Source organism: Rhinoraja longicauda, chromosome 3 (genome assembly GCF_053455715.1).
Source record: "Rhinoraja longicauda isolate Sanriku21f chromosome 3, sRhiLon1.1, whole genome shotgun sequence".
Taxonomy (NCBI): Eukaryota; Metazoa; Chordata; class Chondrichthyes; order Rajiformes; family Arhynchobatidae; genus Rhinoraja; species Rhinoraja longicauda.
Window position 1 is genome coordinate 51,401,330 of NC_135955.1, and position 17,028 is coordinate 51,418,357.

The 17,028-nt window shown below is 40.9% G+C and overlaps 1 protein-coding gene and 1 long non-coding RNA gene across 4 annotated transcripts in view; one reads left to right on the top strand and one right to left on the bottom strand.

Annotated features, from left to right (window-relative positions):
• Positions 1–1,096: 1,096 nt before the first annotated feature.
• The window catches only part of syk (spleen tyrosine kinase), a 131,611-nt gene continuing 115,679 nt past the window's right edge, over positions 1,097–17,028 (bottom strand). For all 3 annotated transcript variants that reach the window (XM_078396102.1, XM_078396103.1, XM_078396100.1), the window contains 6 exons: positions 15,548–15,725; positions 12,972–13,175; positions 10,819–11,008; positions 9,178–9,318; positions 6,225–6,337; positions 1,097–4,428 (listed from right to left, as the gene is read on the bottom strand). In XM_078396102.1, coding sequence (XP_078252228.1) covers positions 4,353–4,428; positions 6,225–6,337; positions 9,178–9,318; positions 10,819–11,008; positions 12,972–13,175; positions 15,548–15,725 — 902 coding nt within the window. In that variant the 3' untranslated portion in view covers positions 1,097–4,352. The remainder of the gene's footprint in view (positions 4,429–6,224; positions 6,338–9,177; positions 9,319–10,818; positions 11,009–12,971; positions 13,176–15,547; positions 15,726–17,028) is intronic.
• LOC144591990 (uncharacterized) overlaps positions 11,974–17,028 on the top strand; it is a 46,821-nt gene continuing 41,766 nt past the window's right edge. Inside the window, exon 1 of the long non-coding RNA XR_013547054.1 lies at positions 11,974–12,000. This is a non-coding gene — a long non-coding RNA (uncharacterized LOC144591990). The remainder of the gene's footprint in view (positions 12,001–17,028) is intronic.

Here is a 17,028-nt window from a genome sequence, read left to right on the forward strand (position 1 = left end):
TTTGAGCCAGCACCGCCATTCATTGTGATCATGGCTGATCATCCACAATCAGTAACCTATGCCCAACTTCTCCCCATATCCCTTGATTCCACTAGCCCCCAGAGCTCTATCTAACATCCTCATCTAAGTTATTGATTTAGGCGACAAACACCGATGGGCCCTGCTCGACTAGAGGCATACCGCTCATCACAGACCATCAGTCTGAAAAAACCCATCCACCATCACCCTCCGCTTTCCACCAGTAAACCAATTATTTATCCGGTTAACTAACTCTCCCTGGATCCCATTTGAACAAACCTTGCAGAGCAACCTCCAATGCATATCCTGATCAAAGGCTTCGCTGAAGTTCATAAAGAAAATGCAATTGACCTTCTTGGTTACTTCAAAAAACTCAATCAAATTCATGAGACACAATCTCCCACACACAAAGCCCATGTTGACTCCTAATGAACTCCTGTGTTTCCAAATGCATGTATTTCTTATTCCTCAGATCCCTCTCTAGTAGTTTACCTACCTACTTAAGTCCACTGCTCCATAGTTCCCAAGCTTTTCTTTTCAGCCCTTCTTAATTAAATGCACAGCATTAGCCACCTTTCAGTCTTCCAGCACCTTATTAACGATGATTCATTTTTCTCAGCCAGGGCTCCTGTAATCTCTCTCTAGCTTCCCGCAGTGTTCTTGGATATACATGATATGGCTTTAGTGACTAATCTATTTTCAGACATTTAACCTCCTTGATAAAAATATAATTTATCACTAATTCAAACAAGAAAATCTAATACCTGTGAGATTGAAAATCTGTTAATTGCTGATGTGGCATGACTTCTGATTCATTGAAAATCCAAACAATGTTTTGAAGTATTGGTTTGGCATCTTGATTAGCCTTCACAGTTGCTGGCAAATAGACAAATTACTCATTCTTCCTGGTCAACGTTGAAAGATAAACCTTCCAGCATTGTGTGAGGGTCAAAGCAGTGGTGATCAGTGAGTTCAATTTCAGCAAATCTGTTACTGGAATTGAATTCTGAAGTAAGTAAATGAGGAGCTAATGAGACAGGTCAGGTTAGTTAATTCAGACAATACTTTTATTTAATCAATTGAGATTTACAAATTGTAACCACACATTTTTCTTCTTTTTTTTCGGCAAAGAATCTTGTATCAATACAGCAATGGGCATCACAAATTATTATAGTGGGGACTCTTTGAAAATTTTAATCCCCATTCCCCTATCCTAGCTAAAATGATCTGAATTGTGTAGAGAAAACAAGTTTGTACCTTGATGTAGATACATCACTATGATGTTCCTTCATTTACAAAATGCATTCCGTTTTGATGACATCCATTTTGCTAGTTCGAATTTAACAAACAGAAGGGCAACTCTATAAAATTGCTTGCTTAGTGCAGACCTTCATTTGCTAAGAATATGGATCAGGAATCTGAAGATCTGATTTTCAGTCATTCTGTCTTGGTTCCTTTGCAGACAAGCTACAATGCCAAACGCAAAATTTAATAATATATTCCCCTAAGAAATGTCCCGGATTGAAATGAATGACTGATATGGGAATTTATGTTCGTATCAGACTCTCTTCCAGTTTTCAAACTTGTTAAAAGTTAGCAATTGACGATGGAGACCAGGAAAGGGAATGCATGTAAATGGTGGGAACTGCAATTTGATAGTAGCCAATGTAGAAGAGGGACATTTATCTGCATTCTACACAGAAAACAGTGAAATTCCATTGCAGGAAGATATAAATTTGGAAGGAAGAAGTGTCTCGACCCAAAACATCACCCATTCCTTCTCTCCAGAGATGCTGCCTGTCCCGCTGAGTTACTCCAATATTTTGTGTCTATCTTAGATATAAATTTGAATTAGAATTCATCTATTTTCATAACAGAAAATCAAAAATAAAAGCAGGAAATGCTGGAAACACCTAGCAGGCCAGTCAGCATCTGCGGAGAGAGAAACAGATCATGTTTCAGGATGGAGACCCCCCCCCCTCTAATATTTAACTTTAGTTTAATTATAGTTAGGAGGAAGGACTCCAACTTGAAACATTAACCGTTTCTCTTTCCACAGATATTGCCTGGCCTGCTGAGTGTAACATTTTCTGTTTTTATTTTACACTTTAATTGTAGATCTGACTTGCATATACTTTCAAGATTAGAACTATATTTTATAATACAAGTGGCCTGTGGAACTTTGGATCATAGAGAAGAAGTTGATGTATAGTTGATGTATAGATGTAGACTAATGTCCATGATTAAAATTTCCTGGATGCATTTCTTCCTACATTTTGCCTTTATTTTCTTGATGGTTCGGTCTGCATCTTTTATTACACACTTATGGGTTGAAATGAATAAAAATACATGGAGATTGCATAACTGCCAACATACTTCGATCTCTGTCAATGGTTTACGGTATAGTATCTATAATTTTTTGCAATTTTTTGACCATTTCGATGGATTTTTAAATCTTCAAAGTACAGCTCTGAAACTTGTGACCTGTGTACAGGAGGTCATTTCAATTGATGCAAGAAACAGGGTGTGGAAGCCTCACATTTACATAACCATTACATTGAAGGTAGACACAAAATGCTGGAGTAACTCAGCGGGTCAGGCAGCATCTCAGGAGAGAAGGAATGGATGACCTTTTGGGTCGAGACCCTTCTTCATGACCATTACATTTGTAACTTTTACCATTTTACTGGGCCTGATCTTTAAATGAACTTTGGTCATTCTAGCAGATACGGCAGAATTAACTTCAGCTGTAAAAAGGCACAACTTTAATGAAAACACTTCGGGTTTGATTTTGCTTGAGGGCACAACTCACAATGGCATAAACTGTCGGAGGTGTTTGCAGTGACATTTTTCCAATGGCAGTTCTTGACTGGGACAAAAATCGTAAAGAAGGGAATTAACTTCATCATTAACATATGATCGTGTGACCATCTGGATCATGTGGGTTGGAGAATTTTTTCTTTGATAACACAAAGCCACTGGTGTCGAGGGACACGGGGCCGCGTGGGCGGTTACCAAACCCCAATAAGCAGCCGGCCATGGAACCCACTTGGAATGGGTCCGTGGCTTGCTTAGTTTAGTTTAGAAATACAGCGCGGAAGTAGGCCCTTCGGCTAACCGGGTCCGCGCCGACCAGCAATCCCCACATATTAACACTATTATACACACTAGGAACAATTTTTATATTTACCAAGCCAATTTACTTATATTCCTGTACGTCTTTGGACTGTGGGAGGAAACCGAAGATCTTGGAGAAAACCCATGCAGGTCACGGGGAGAACGTACAAACTCCATAATGATAGCACCTGTAGTCAGGATCGAAGCACCAGTTGCAAGCGCTGGAAGGCAGCAACTCTACCGCTGCACCAGCGTGTCACGCCCGCTCGTCTCCCGCTCACCCCCGAAGACCGAGAAGCAGAAGGAGGGGAGAGTCGGCAACACTGGGGGACGCTGGACAGTGGGCCGGTAGGAAGAGATCCGGAATCCCATGCCATCCCGGATGGCTGCGGGAGGCACACCCCAGGGCATGAAGGCTAAAGGACCAGAGAGGGGAGGAACGGGACGGCTCACAGGTGAACCGTATGAGGGGGAGAGGTGGTCGGGCCGAGGATGAGCCACAGAGAGGCAGCTGGGCCGCTGAGCACAAAGATGGACCTTGCGGGGTGGGGCCACCGAGAACAAAGAGGGAGCCGGTGGGAGGATGAATGCCAAGAACAGGGGGACTATTGGGACTCTCATGATTACTTTTGTAACTTTGTTGGCGCCAGACTCTTTATGTACTTTGTGTACAAAAACAAAGAACGTCACCGTACATAGGTACACGTGACCATAAAGTATCAGTGAATCATTGAATTGCCTGTCATCTTGACAGACGATATGCAAGCAGAGTTTGGTTAAGCATCATTTTCAGCTCAGATATCATGGACTGTGGAATCTATCCCTGTGCTGTGCTGTGCTGTGTAGGAAAACCCCAGCATTTTGTGTCTATCTTCGGTGCTGTGTTATGTTCGATGTTAAATAGTCTGCAGGGCATTCAGGGTGGGCTATGTATGGTAAATTCCAACAATAACGTGAATGCAAGACAAACTGCTGAAATTTAAATAGATGGAATCCTGAAGTACACAGTTTGCACCTCAAGGTCCTGGTCTACCATGTGGAAACAATGTTTTTTATTCTTTCTATGTCAAAGAACATTTGCGTTATTTATTTTCTTTAAAATGCTTTGAGGCAGTTTCATTTTTATCACTTTTATCATTTTTATGCATGAACAGCATGGCAAGCACAAATCTTTTCAAATTCTGTCTAACCTATCAGTCAAATACTTCTTCAGCATTCTATTCCTTGGAAATGTCGTAGTAATATTCACGCAGCTTGTGCTCCACTATGGCAAATCCTGGACGTTCGTTTGCTCTGGAAAGACAAAATAGAAAATGCAGATTAACTATATTTTGCAGTAGGTGAAACTTGCACCATGATGCTCACTTCCTTTGTACTGCCTTCCCAGTCACAGTTTATATCACTTGCATTATGAGACATAAACTATGTCTATTGACAAACTGAAGACACATCTCCAAAATGAAATACTCTACCGATTTCAACATCTCTTCTGCAATAACCAATGGGAAAATCTCAACAATGCAGAACATAGTTGAGTAACTCACGGATGTTCCTGATCTACTCGATTATACTTTTGAGTCTTCTTCCTTTATTAGAGATGGTTAAAGGGTGGCATAGTGGTAGAGTGGCTGCCTTACAGCGCTAGAGACCTGGGTTCGATCCTGACCTTGGGTGTTGTCTGTACAGAGTTTGTACATTCTCCCCGTGATCTGCGCGGCTTTGCTCTGGGTGCTCTAGCTTCCACCCACACTCCAAAGATGTACAGGGTTGTAGGCTAATTGGTCTGGTCAAATTGTAACTTGTCTCTAATGTGTGTAGGCTAGTGCTAGTGTGCAGGGTTTGCTGGTCGGCGCGGACTTGGTGGGCCAAAGGGCCTGATTCTGCGCTGTATCTCAAAACTAAACAAAAAAACTAATGCTACTCAAAGTGTCTTTGTAAAAACCTAAGAAGCAAAGCACTGGGCAAGAACACATGCTTGAAAGATAAAGAAATAAGGATGTGAACTATTCTCTCTCATTGTGAGAATGTGCTGGACAGGTTAGTGGATGTCATAGGCACTGATATAGTCAGAGTAAAACATCTTGCATTAATATAGCATTTCTCATAACCTCAGGATGTGCTATTTAGCCAATTGTAATTTTTGAAATGATCCAGGAAAAATGCCATAACCTTTCACTCTCCAGACTCCAAGCACAGCAATAGGACAATGACATGCTAAATTGTTTCCGAGATGCTACATGAGGGATTACAATTGTCAAGGGGAGAACTCACCACTCTTTTCAAAAATTGCTGTGGGATCCTTTGTGTTGCAGTTTCATAGGACTTTGGTTAGGCCACATTTGGAGCATTGTGTGGACTTCTGATTGCCCCATTGCAGGAAGGATTTAGAGGATTTAGAGGGTTTACCAAAATGCTGTCTGGATTAGAGGGTATTAGCTATAAGATGTTGGACAAACTTGGATTGTTTTCTCTGGAGTGTCAGAGGCTGAGGGGAGACCTAATAGAAGTACATCTATGAGAAGCATAGATTGAGTAGACATTCAGAACCTTTATCCTGGTGTGGAAGCAGATACAGTAGATGAGGTTGGAGGATGTGCAAGTGAACCTCTGCCTCGCCTGAAAGGACTCTTGGGTTCCTGGACAGAGTCGAAGGTGGGGGTTTAGGGACAGGTGTTATCAAGACGAGGAATGGCTTTAAAGTAAGAGGAGCAAAGTTTAAAGGAGATGTGTGGGGGGAAGTTTTTTCCCCACAGATTGTGGTGGGTGCCTGGAACACACTGCCAGGAGTGATTAAGGAGGCAGATATGGTAGTGACATTGAAGAGGTTTTTCGATAGGGACATGGATATGCAGGGAATGGAGGGATACAGACTACATGCAGGTGCAGAGAAGAGGAGATTCATTTAACTTGGCATCATGCTTGGCATGGACATTCTGGGCCAAAATGCCTGTTCCTGTGCTGTACTGTTCTAGGTTTCATGTTCTATGTTCTAATAGACTCAATAGAATTATCTTAAAAATGTAAACCAGACGTAATTTACAATTTCTGTTTCGCACGAAATCAAGCTGAAAAAGGGAAGGAAAGCTTACTTGTATGTCCAGCATTCCTGCATCAATTGAAACATTTCAATGGGGCATCTGGGTGGTGCTTCCAATCGTTGGCCTGCTTCGATCATTTGTACAACATCTTGACCTTTCAATCCCTGTGCAGATAGATTAAAGCTCTTTAAAAAAATTGCAAGCAAATATATGGAATAATTCGGCAATAATTTAGAACATTTAGACAATAGACAATAGACAATAGGTGCAGGAGTAGGCCATTCAGCCCTTCGAGCCAGCACCGCCATTCAATGCGATCATGGCTGATCACTCTCAATCAGTACCCCGTTCCTGCCTTCTCCCCATACCTCCTCACTCCGCTATCCTTAAGAGCTCTATCCAGCTCTCTCTTGAAAGCATCCAACGAACTGGCCTCCACTGCCTTCTGAGGCAGAGAATTCCACACCTTCACCACTCTCTGACTGAAAAAGTTCTTCCTCATCTCCGTTCTAAATGGCCTACCCCTTATTCTTAAACTGTGGCCCCTTGTTCTGGACTCCCCCAACATTGGGAACATGTTTCCTGCCTCTAATGTGTCCAATCCCCTAATTATCTTATATGTTTCAATAAGATCCCCACTCATCCTTCTAAATTCCAGTGTATACAAGCCTAATTGCTCCAGCCTTTCAACATACGACAGTCCCGCCATTCCGGGAATCAACCTAGTGAACCTACGCTGCACGCCCTCAATAGCAAGAATATCCTTCCTCAAATTTGGAGACAAATCTTAAAATGTGCAAAGTGGCAATACCAGAATCCTTGGATTCCATACGCCTTAACGTTCTGGACCTACTGCCCATGCAGGGCCTTGCTGAATGCCTTATTAATGTCCATATTGATAACGTTTATCATCTTGCCTCCATCAATCTTATTAGTTACACCTCAAAAAACTCCATTAATTTAGCAAGAAGGGTTTTTCCAGCACAAAGCCAACGTGACTATCCCTGATTAGCCCCTGCCTTTCCAAATTTATACAAATCCTATCCTTTAGAATTTCCTCCATTTTCTACCATTGACCCAAGGCTCAGTGGCCTGTAGTTATCTGGCTTATCCTTGCAGCCCTTCTCAACCCCAATCAGTTTATTTAGCCTTTTGAAGAGAAGTTGTTGGATTCTTTTACCTGAGTGCATGGAGAATGAACTGATTCAAAATGGACAACATGGTTCTTTTAATTAGACATCTAGTTGATTTATTTTATGTGATTAATAAGACGTTAGATAGAGGACCAACTATGGATGTTGTATATATGTACTTCCAAATAATTAAATACAGTGCCTCAAAAAAGATTATACAAAAAGATAAACAGACACAAAATCTATCTTAACTTTGCGATACTAGTGGATACTTGGTCGGGAATAGAAGACAGACTGTAAAGGTAAAGTGTAAGAAAATAACTGCAGATGCTGGTACAAATCAAAGATATTTATTCACAAAATGCTGGAGTAACTCGGCAGGTCAGGCAGCATTTCTGGAGAGAAGGAATGGGTGACGTTTCGGGTCGAGAGCCTTGTTCAGACTGAGGAAGACCGAGTAAAGGTAGTGAGTCATCTGCTGGATGTTTAGTTTAGAGTTGCAATGCGGAAACAGGCCCTTCGGTCCACCGAGATTGCACCGATCAGCAGCCCTCCTACACTAGCACTATCCTACACACACGGGACAATTTACAATTTTACTGTCAATTAGCCTACAAACCTGTATGTCTTTGGAGTGTGGGAGAAAACCTGAGCATCTGGAGAAAACCCACACAGGTCAAGGGGAGAATGTACAAACTCCGAACAGACGGCAACTGAACCTGGGTCTTTGGCGCTGCAAGGCAGCAACTGTATCGCTGCGCTACCATGCTGCCCTATGTGATAAATGGAGTTCCCCAGGGATAGATGGTGGGGACAGCCCTTCAAAATATACATTTTGACTTGATTAAACGCTTGGAGAATTGTACCAGTGACGTTAGAAGGTTCAATATATTGGGTTAACAACACTACCAATCCAACCAACTTCCAAACAGAAATGACGATAACTTCAGTGACTTCTGATCTGCATATTAAAGATCCAGCTGAAGCAGTGTATAGGAAGGGTCTCGACCCAAAACGTCACCCATTTCTTCTCTCCAGAGATGCTGCCTGTCCCGCAGAGTTCCTCCAGCTTTTTGTGTCTAACTTCAGCTGAAGCAATGTTAGTTTTAATGTTGGTAGACACAAAATGCTGGAGTAACTCATTGGGCCAGGCAGCATCTCTGGAGAGAGGGAATGGGACAAATTAGTTTTAATGTCGCCCTGGTGGTACAGCCACCAAAAAAGCACTTCAATGATGGGGTGCCAGAGCCATTCTTATTATTTCCTAGCACGTTCTAAATCAGCAAAACTGCGAAGAGATTTCTTATGAAACCCTTGACTCATGCAATATGTTTATCTCTTGTGCAGAAGGCGGCATCAACAGATTGTTTACATAGCAGCATTCTGTGTTTTCACTATTTACATTTTTACTTGAGAATTAAAATGGTGTGAGAAAGAAAACAAAGAAAGAAAGCAAAGCTAATTACTAATCTTAAATTTGAGATTTATATTATTACCAGTCAAATGTTCAGCCATAATTTCAGTGAATGGGGTAGAGAGTAAATGAGATTAATATTTTACCCCCGATTCCTACAAAGTTATATTGTGTAAGCCTTCAGAAAGGCTGATGAATATAACACTGCCCCAGTCTGTTACCTTGTCCATCATAAATTACGCATTGGCACTTTCATTTGAGGTAGAGGAAGCATAAACTTCATGAAACCAGTAATATGATTTATTAGACACAAAAAGCTGGAAAATGAATAAGTAACATTTCGTGTCGAGACCCTTCTTCAAGACTTCAGCTTTTTGCGTCTATCTTTGGTTTAAACCAGCATCTGCAGTTCCTTGTGTCTAATATGATTTATTATGTTCGGTCAAATGAAGCTTACTTTGTACGGCTTTTGCCCATAGGAAAATGCTTCCCACATCATCACGCCAAAGCTCCAGACATCACTTTTGCTGGAAAACCTGTAGTAGTTAATGGATTCTGGTGCGTACCACTTTATTGGCCATTTGCCTGTACTTTTGGCCTAAAGGAAATTCATACGGGACAAGAGAAAGAAACTGTTGATATTGTAGGACTTGGCTTCTTACCAAAAGTAAAGCATAGTATCAAAATATTTACTTCATTGAATATCATGCATATTAGGACCAACACCAATCCTGAGATCTAATTATTTTCAACTAGATGTAATTAACCCTCTTGTAGTCTCATCTGAGAAATTAAGATGGAGGCAGTAAATGCACACAGTTTGAGAAAATTAGAAGCATTCTCTTTATGGCATGTTAGTCCCTTGGTATGGAGTGGTTATTTATTTTCAGTGACTAAATAAATTCAAACATGTTTTTGCTCAGGAAACGCTTATCTTCTCCATTCCTCTGAGGAATTTTATTCTCCATATTAGCTGCTCTTATGGCTGGTATAAAACAACACCACACAATCCACCTGCCCAGCAACAGCTTCGGTGACAAAGCTTTGCCCATTGGTGTTCATTGGTGCATAGAACCAAATGGTGGCCATTTTTATTCTCTGCAGATTAAAATGTGTGAACACTAAGGTCTCAGTCACAGATGATGCAGAGGCACAATTGGAAATGGCAAGGAACAAGGGACGGGAGATGGTCAAAGGGATGGAAGTTTTGGGAGTTCAGGAAAGAGCTTCTACAACAGAGAAACTTAGGATCAGAATGTTGCTTAAAATAATGAAGTTAACTTGATTCGATTTGGAATTTGAAAGTAATTGTAAGGTTGAGGAAGAAAAAAGTCCAGAATCTTTCTTCAGTGTGAAAAATTATTTCCATTAATTGTATATAAAGAATAAAAATGCACCAAGGAATAAAGAAAAAATTGAGTAGATTTTTAATTTAAAAAAGAGGCATGTAATGCCAAGAAGCAAATTACAAGGAGCAAGTACAGGAATAATGCTGTGAAATATGTATTACTATCAATAATTACTCTAAACAACAGGAATAAATTTATATTTGAAATAATTTATACAATGGTGTCAGACTAATAAGCAGAGCAGCTGAGTTCCATGTTCTTTCAAAAGAATCAGCTTAAAACATCAATGACATGAAAGTTTAAAGCTTCATCAATCTAGCTGATGCTGGGGAGGTGGATTGTGTCGTGTTGCTGATAGGCGGAAAGATAAAAGGAGGGCGGGCAGGTTAGTTGGTGCTGATGATGGAGTGAAAAGAAAAGGAACAGGAGAAGATGGATGTCAAGACAGACAGCTGAGTGAGAAGGTATGGTGGGACACAATTGTAAAGAGACTGCAAACATAAGCTTACATATTTGAATACAAATATGTGGGTTGGCATTGTTTCATGTTTTAAAAGATGACTGGTCCAAGTTAACTATATAACTGAAATGCATTTCAGAGTTTGCAGAGTGTAAAGGCTTTCATCGAGAATTGGTGAACTGTTAGTCTGGCCATTATCCATCATTTATTTCTCATTTCGCAACACATGAAATTTATGCTTGAAATCCAGGAATGACTAAGATCAAAAAAGGACATCTTTACAACTAACCTTGTAGTAATTCTCCTCGGAATTTATGGCTTTCGACAGGCCAAAGTCACTGATTTTCGCATAATGCTGAGTTACGAGGAGAACATTCCTTGCAGCTAAATCCCGATGCACATAATTGTTCTCTTCCAAGTACTTCATGCCCATGGACACCTGATGTACCAATTCAACTAAATTGTTTAAGCTAATATCTCTGAAAAATGCAAGATATTTGTATTAAAATATTGCCAGAGGGGGAAATTAAAAAGTGAATTATCAATAAATGTAAGCGTTGCAATATGCAGATTTCAACAGATTTTCGATTGTTAATACCGGTACTCCACTGATTTTCCAGCAACTGATGGTTTTAGCACCTCTTTAAATCAGGACAAAATTACGAGTAGATTGTGAGTGGTGCACGGTTTTCAGGACGTGTGTCTCTGTCCTGAAAGAGTTCATTGTTTACTTCTTTGTTAATTATTTATTTAAGTTTCTAACAGTCTATGGTGCTTTAGAGACACAGTGGGGGTGTAATTAGTGGGTCAGAGGTGGCTTGTTAAATTATCATTAGGTGACCTCTGTTGATAGTCTGGCAAGGCTCTGGAGCCAAGGCTGCCGGAAAATCGATGATGTATCTGTAATGTTTGTTTTTATTGTTGTTAGTTTGTTTTCACTCAGACAAACAAGATAAAGGCATATAGGTGAGTGGTATTCGGTGGATGATGAATATGGACAAGGGCTTGTGAATGGTGGAGAGCATTAAATAATTGTGCAGGGAGGTGGGAAATAATAACACAACTGAGGATAATGTTACAAAAGTAGTATGGAGTACTTAAAGATGAACACCCAGCTGTGAGTTGAATGGAAGGTGAGCCACTTTCACTGAGCAAATAGCTTGGATGGATGATTACATTGGTATCTTGGAAAAAAAGTTAGTAACAGTGGTCAGAGAAAATAGCTGAAGTATTTCCAAGTTCAACTGGAGGACACTGCGTCTGATCTAACACTAGAAATTGTGCAATCCAGAGCAAACCATTGCAAGTTAATAAGAGTTGTCAATCCTGCGACGCACTATGTAAGGAATGCTGCCTGCAGGAACTGCCTTGTGCAATGAAAACAAATAATGGGAATTGGGAAGTTGGCCTGAACTTCTCTTTAACAATGCACAAAATGCCCTCATGATAGCAACACCTAAGCAAAGTGCAGGTAAGTGGGAGCTGGTTTGCTGTTATGTAACACTAACTGATTACTGTGATCTGTTTATGGACAATAGATGATCTTTCTGTTCTCTTCCATGAAACAAGCAGGCAGTTCTCGAGTAAATGTGTGACCCACTATGTAATGAATGCTGCCTGCACAAACTGCCAATTGTGCAATACCTTGTTAGAATGGCTCATATCTTTGGAAGCAGCAGTTGCAAATTGAGCTAAATACTGCTTCTAATTCACAAAGTCATTAGCTGGATTAATATTTGTCCAGGATATTAACTGTTTTCTGCTGTTTGGTACCAGCATCCCTTACGAAATGCAATTTAATGTTTGACAAGCATTTCAATTAAGTTCTGAGGCAGGGTAATCTAAATGAATCATTTTAACTTTCAGATTAGTTTAGTTTAGTTTAGATATGCAGCACAGAAACACTATCCTGCACACTTGGGACAATTTACAATTTTTACTGAAGCCAATTAACCTACAAACCAGTCTGAAGAAGGGTCTCGACCAAAAACGTCACCCATTCCTTCTCACCAGAGATGTTGCCTGTCCTGCTGAGTTACTCCAGCATTTTGTGTATAACTGTGTAAACCAGCATCTGCAGTTCCTTTCTACACAACCTGCAAACCTGTAGGCATTTGGAGTGTGGGAGAAAATCAGAGCACCCGGAGAAAACCCACACGGTCACAGGGAGAATGTGTAAACTCCATACAGGCAGCACCCGTAGTCAGGATCAAACCCGGGTCCCTGATGCCATAAGGCATCAAGTCAATTCCCGCTGCACCATTGAAATGTTTATGTTTCAGTATAAATATATAGTATAAAGACAAATGACGCAAGTATTCTTTGGCCAAGTTATACTTGAATATGTGACTGAAAGTCTTCAAACATACAAGTCTAAGGACAGTTAATTGATTTGTTTAAAAGTCCAGTATCAAGATCTGAACTAAAAAAAATCAAACTTACTTGTGAGCTGCTAGAAATTTGTTCATCTGTCCTTGTTCAGCGAGTTCCATCACGAGCATCAGACACTCTCTCTCACAGATGCCGATCATGCGGACAATGTAAGGGTTATCCAGCTGATGCATGAACTGCGCCTCCTTCATCAACTCATCCTTCACTGCGGGATCATTGCTCTTTAATACTTTTACTGCGACACTGATATTTTTCCTGTTCAAATAAATCCAAAGCCATTGACACATTCCAAACATTGACGCAAGCACAAAATGGGGGACTTAAAGGCTTTCAGGTCACAATTTACATTTTCTCCCGATACATGGCATCTTTATTCTTACAGCAAATGCTCTGAGAAGATTGATGAGAATTTTGTAGATAAATTGATTATTATTGTCCCTATTGCTGGTTATGCTGGAAATAAGAACTCTGAGTGCAAGTTGACCTCTGGGCCCCTGAACCCGCTTCAGTTCGATCATGGCTGATCCTAAACTTCAAGCCAACTATTGTTTGATCACTACTCCCTCTATTTTCCTTAGAGCACCCAAACATCTTTTAGGTCATCTTAAATTTCAGTTTAAGACAGGCAGAACCTTAGTCCCAGTCAAAGACTAGAGGGCATGGTTTTAAGGTAGGAAGGGCAAAGTTTAAAGGAGAAGTTCAGGGCAAGTATTTTTTCTACACAGTGTTGGAGCCTAGAATGTGCTGCCAGGAATGGTGGTGGAGGCAGATACTATAGTGGCATTTTGGAGGCTTTTAGATAGGCACATGGTTAAGCAAGGAGCAGAGGGACATGAATCACGTGCAGGCAGATGAGATCAGTTAATCTTGGCATTCTGTTTGGCACAGACATCATGGGCCAAAGGGCCTGTTCCTGTGCTGTACTTTTCCATGTTTTATGTTCTAAATATACTCAGTCCTTTGAGGTGGAGGATTCTAAAATTTACAAATATCTTGCTCATTAAATGTTTTCTAATCTCAATCTCAACTGACCTCCCCTTATCCTGAGATTATGTTTTCATATTCCTGAATCTCGAGGTAGGGGAAATATTCTTTTCAGCGTTTACCATGTCAACTCCTTTTAAAATTCCATGTGCCAATGAGTTCAGCTCTAAAGTTCAGTGAGCAAAAGGCAATCTTACTACATTGGGCAATTCTCTCATTCTGCGTCTCAATTTAATGAAACTGCATCGAGTCCAAGACAAATGCAGGCATCTTTATCAAAAAAACAAACTGCTGGAGAGACTGCTGGTTGGAAGAAGAGTCCAAACCCAAGAGGTTGTCTGTCCATTTCACTCCATTGATGCTGCCTGACCCACTGAATTCCTCCAGCAGTTTGTCTTTTGCTCAAGATTCCATCATCTGCAGTCTCTTGCGTCTCCAGGTATCTTGAGGTTGGAGTGCAAAATTGTACTCAAAGTCTTTGGTGAAGTCTTATGAAAGCCCTGCATAAATTCCTTTACTTTGTACTTCAACATCTTGGAATGAAGAACAACATAGCATAGCCTTCCTAATTGCTGCTGTTTTAGTGCGTTTGTCAGCATATCAATATTCCCCTGTAAACAAACATTTGACATCACAAGATAGACACAAAATGCGGGACAGGCAGCATCTCTGTAGAGGAGGAATGGGTGACGTTTCAGGTCGAGACCCTTCTTCAGACTGAGAGTCAGGGGTTCTCAGTACTATTTGTGTGAAGAAAGGTCTCGACCCAAAACGTCACCCGTTCCTTCTCTCCAGAAATGCTGGCTGACCCGCTGAGTTACTCAAGCATTTTATATCTATCTTTGGTTTAAACCAGCATCTGCAGTTCCTTCCTACACATTTAATGTAACAGTCTGATTTTCCATTTTTCCTACCTATGGGATAAACCTCATTACCTCACTTGATACTGTACTTGGCACCTTTACGCCTATTCACTAATTTGGTTGAATTGTTTTGCATGCTGTTTGCATTTTCCTCATGGCTTGATGGTAGGTCCGTGATTCTGTTTCACATCTGACTCAAGTTAATTTGAGAAAAGTCAACTTTATTGGGCATTTTCTGATCCTTCGTGGAAATTACTAGTTTGCAATTCTGAGAATAAAATGGACAGAATCCTGCAAATGGATAGAATCTCTAAAACCCCATTAAGAAATGTTGGACACATATCCTAATCCTGTATTATGACAATATACGTCGATATTTATCCTCCATCAGACAGTTGGTTCAATAGCACATTCCTTATATTGACATTTTGCCAAAAGGGATACATTGGAAGCAATACTCCATATCCTTCACATTTATGAACATATAATGTGAAATTGTTTAACTAAAAATAATTGAATTGCACAGTAGGTATTATCTACACAGTAAGAATCGTGTATCCTGTGAACACACAATTGACTGTGTATATTACTTACACAGTAAGTATTTCTCACAAAACTTGTTAGTTTCTTTAGGATTGGGCAATCTAACCTCTAGTAGTTGAAACATGCCCTTAAGCTAACTAAAACACAAGCATTTAAAATATGGAACTCTCCATCAAGCTGCGAGCTCTGAATGATGTGTCATATCAGTTTGTTCAATTTAAACATATAAACACTTACTTCCTCATTTTGTAAATTCCTTTCTTAACTGTACCAAAGTTACCAGATCCAAGCTCCTTTTCTTCCAGTATGAGGGAATCATTTTTCAAATAAAGTGTCTTTCCCTGCAGCTCTTCAGGGTCTGCATAAGGGCTTTCATAGACGTTGGTTTCCATAGGCATGGCATCTTTCCGGGCGCCTACAACGTGGCAGAGACATATTCAGCGTTGAACTCAATTATTTTAATCCAGTGTACTTGTAGGGAAGTCATTAGTTATAGAGTTGTGGATGTAGTCCAGTCCGTCACACAGACCCGACTTCCCACCATTGACTCCATCTACACTTTACACTGTCTTGAGAAAACAGCGAACATAATCAAGAACTATCGCCCCTTCTTCCTGCTCCCATCAGGCAGAAGATACAAAGGCTTGAAGGTACGTACTACCAGACTGAGAACCAGCTTCATACTCTCTGTTATCAGACTTCAAATAGTCCTCTCATAATCTAGGGTGTAGTCCTAGACTTCCAACCCACCTCATTGCAGACATTGCATTTTTTTCTCTGGAACTGTAATGCTACAATGCTGAAAAGCTATATTCTGCACCCTGGTATTTTTCTCTTTGTTCTACCTGTTGTACTTGTGCATAGCTTGATTGTATTCAAGTTTAGTTTACAGATACAGCGCAGAAACAGGTCCTCCGACCCACCGAGTCCGCTCTGACCTGCGATCCTCGCACATTAACGGTACCCTACACACACTAGGGATAATTTACATTTATACCAAGCCAATTAACCTACAAACCTGTACTTCATTGGAGCGTGGGAGGAAAAGGAAGATCTCAGAGAAAACCCTTGCAGTCATGGGGAGAAGGTACAAACTCCATATAGGCAGCACCCCTAGTCGGGATAGAACCTGGGCCTCTGGCACCGCAAGCACTGTGAGGCAGCAACTCTACTGCTGCGCCACCGTGCTGCCCGTATAGTATTATCTGATGTGATTGGATAGCACACAAACACAAGCTTTTCATTGCATCTCAGTACATGTGACAGTACATGTGACAATAATTAATAAACCATAACCATAACCAAGATCCGGAATCTTGGAATCATCCTTGATCAAACCCTCTCCTTCGACAAACACATCAAACACATCACAAAGACAGCCTTCTTCCACCTCAAAAACATTGCCCGTCTCCGTCCATCCCTCTCCTCCACAGCTGCAGAAACCCTCATCCACGCCTTCATCACCTCCCGTCTGGACTACTGCAACAGCCTCCTCTATGGCGCACCCTCAAAAATCATCAATAAACTTCAATACATTCAAAACTCCGCTGCCCGTCTACTCACACACACCTCGATCCGTGACCATATCACCCCCGTCCTTTATAAACTCCACTGGCTCCCCATCCCCCAGAGAATCCAGTACAAAATCCTCCTCATAACCTACAAAGCCCTCCATAACCTGGCCCCATCCTACCTGACCGACCTCCTCCACAGGCACA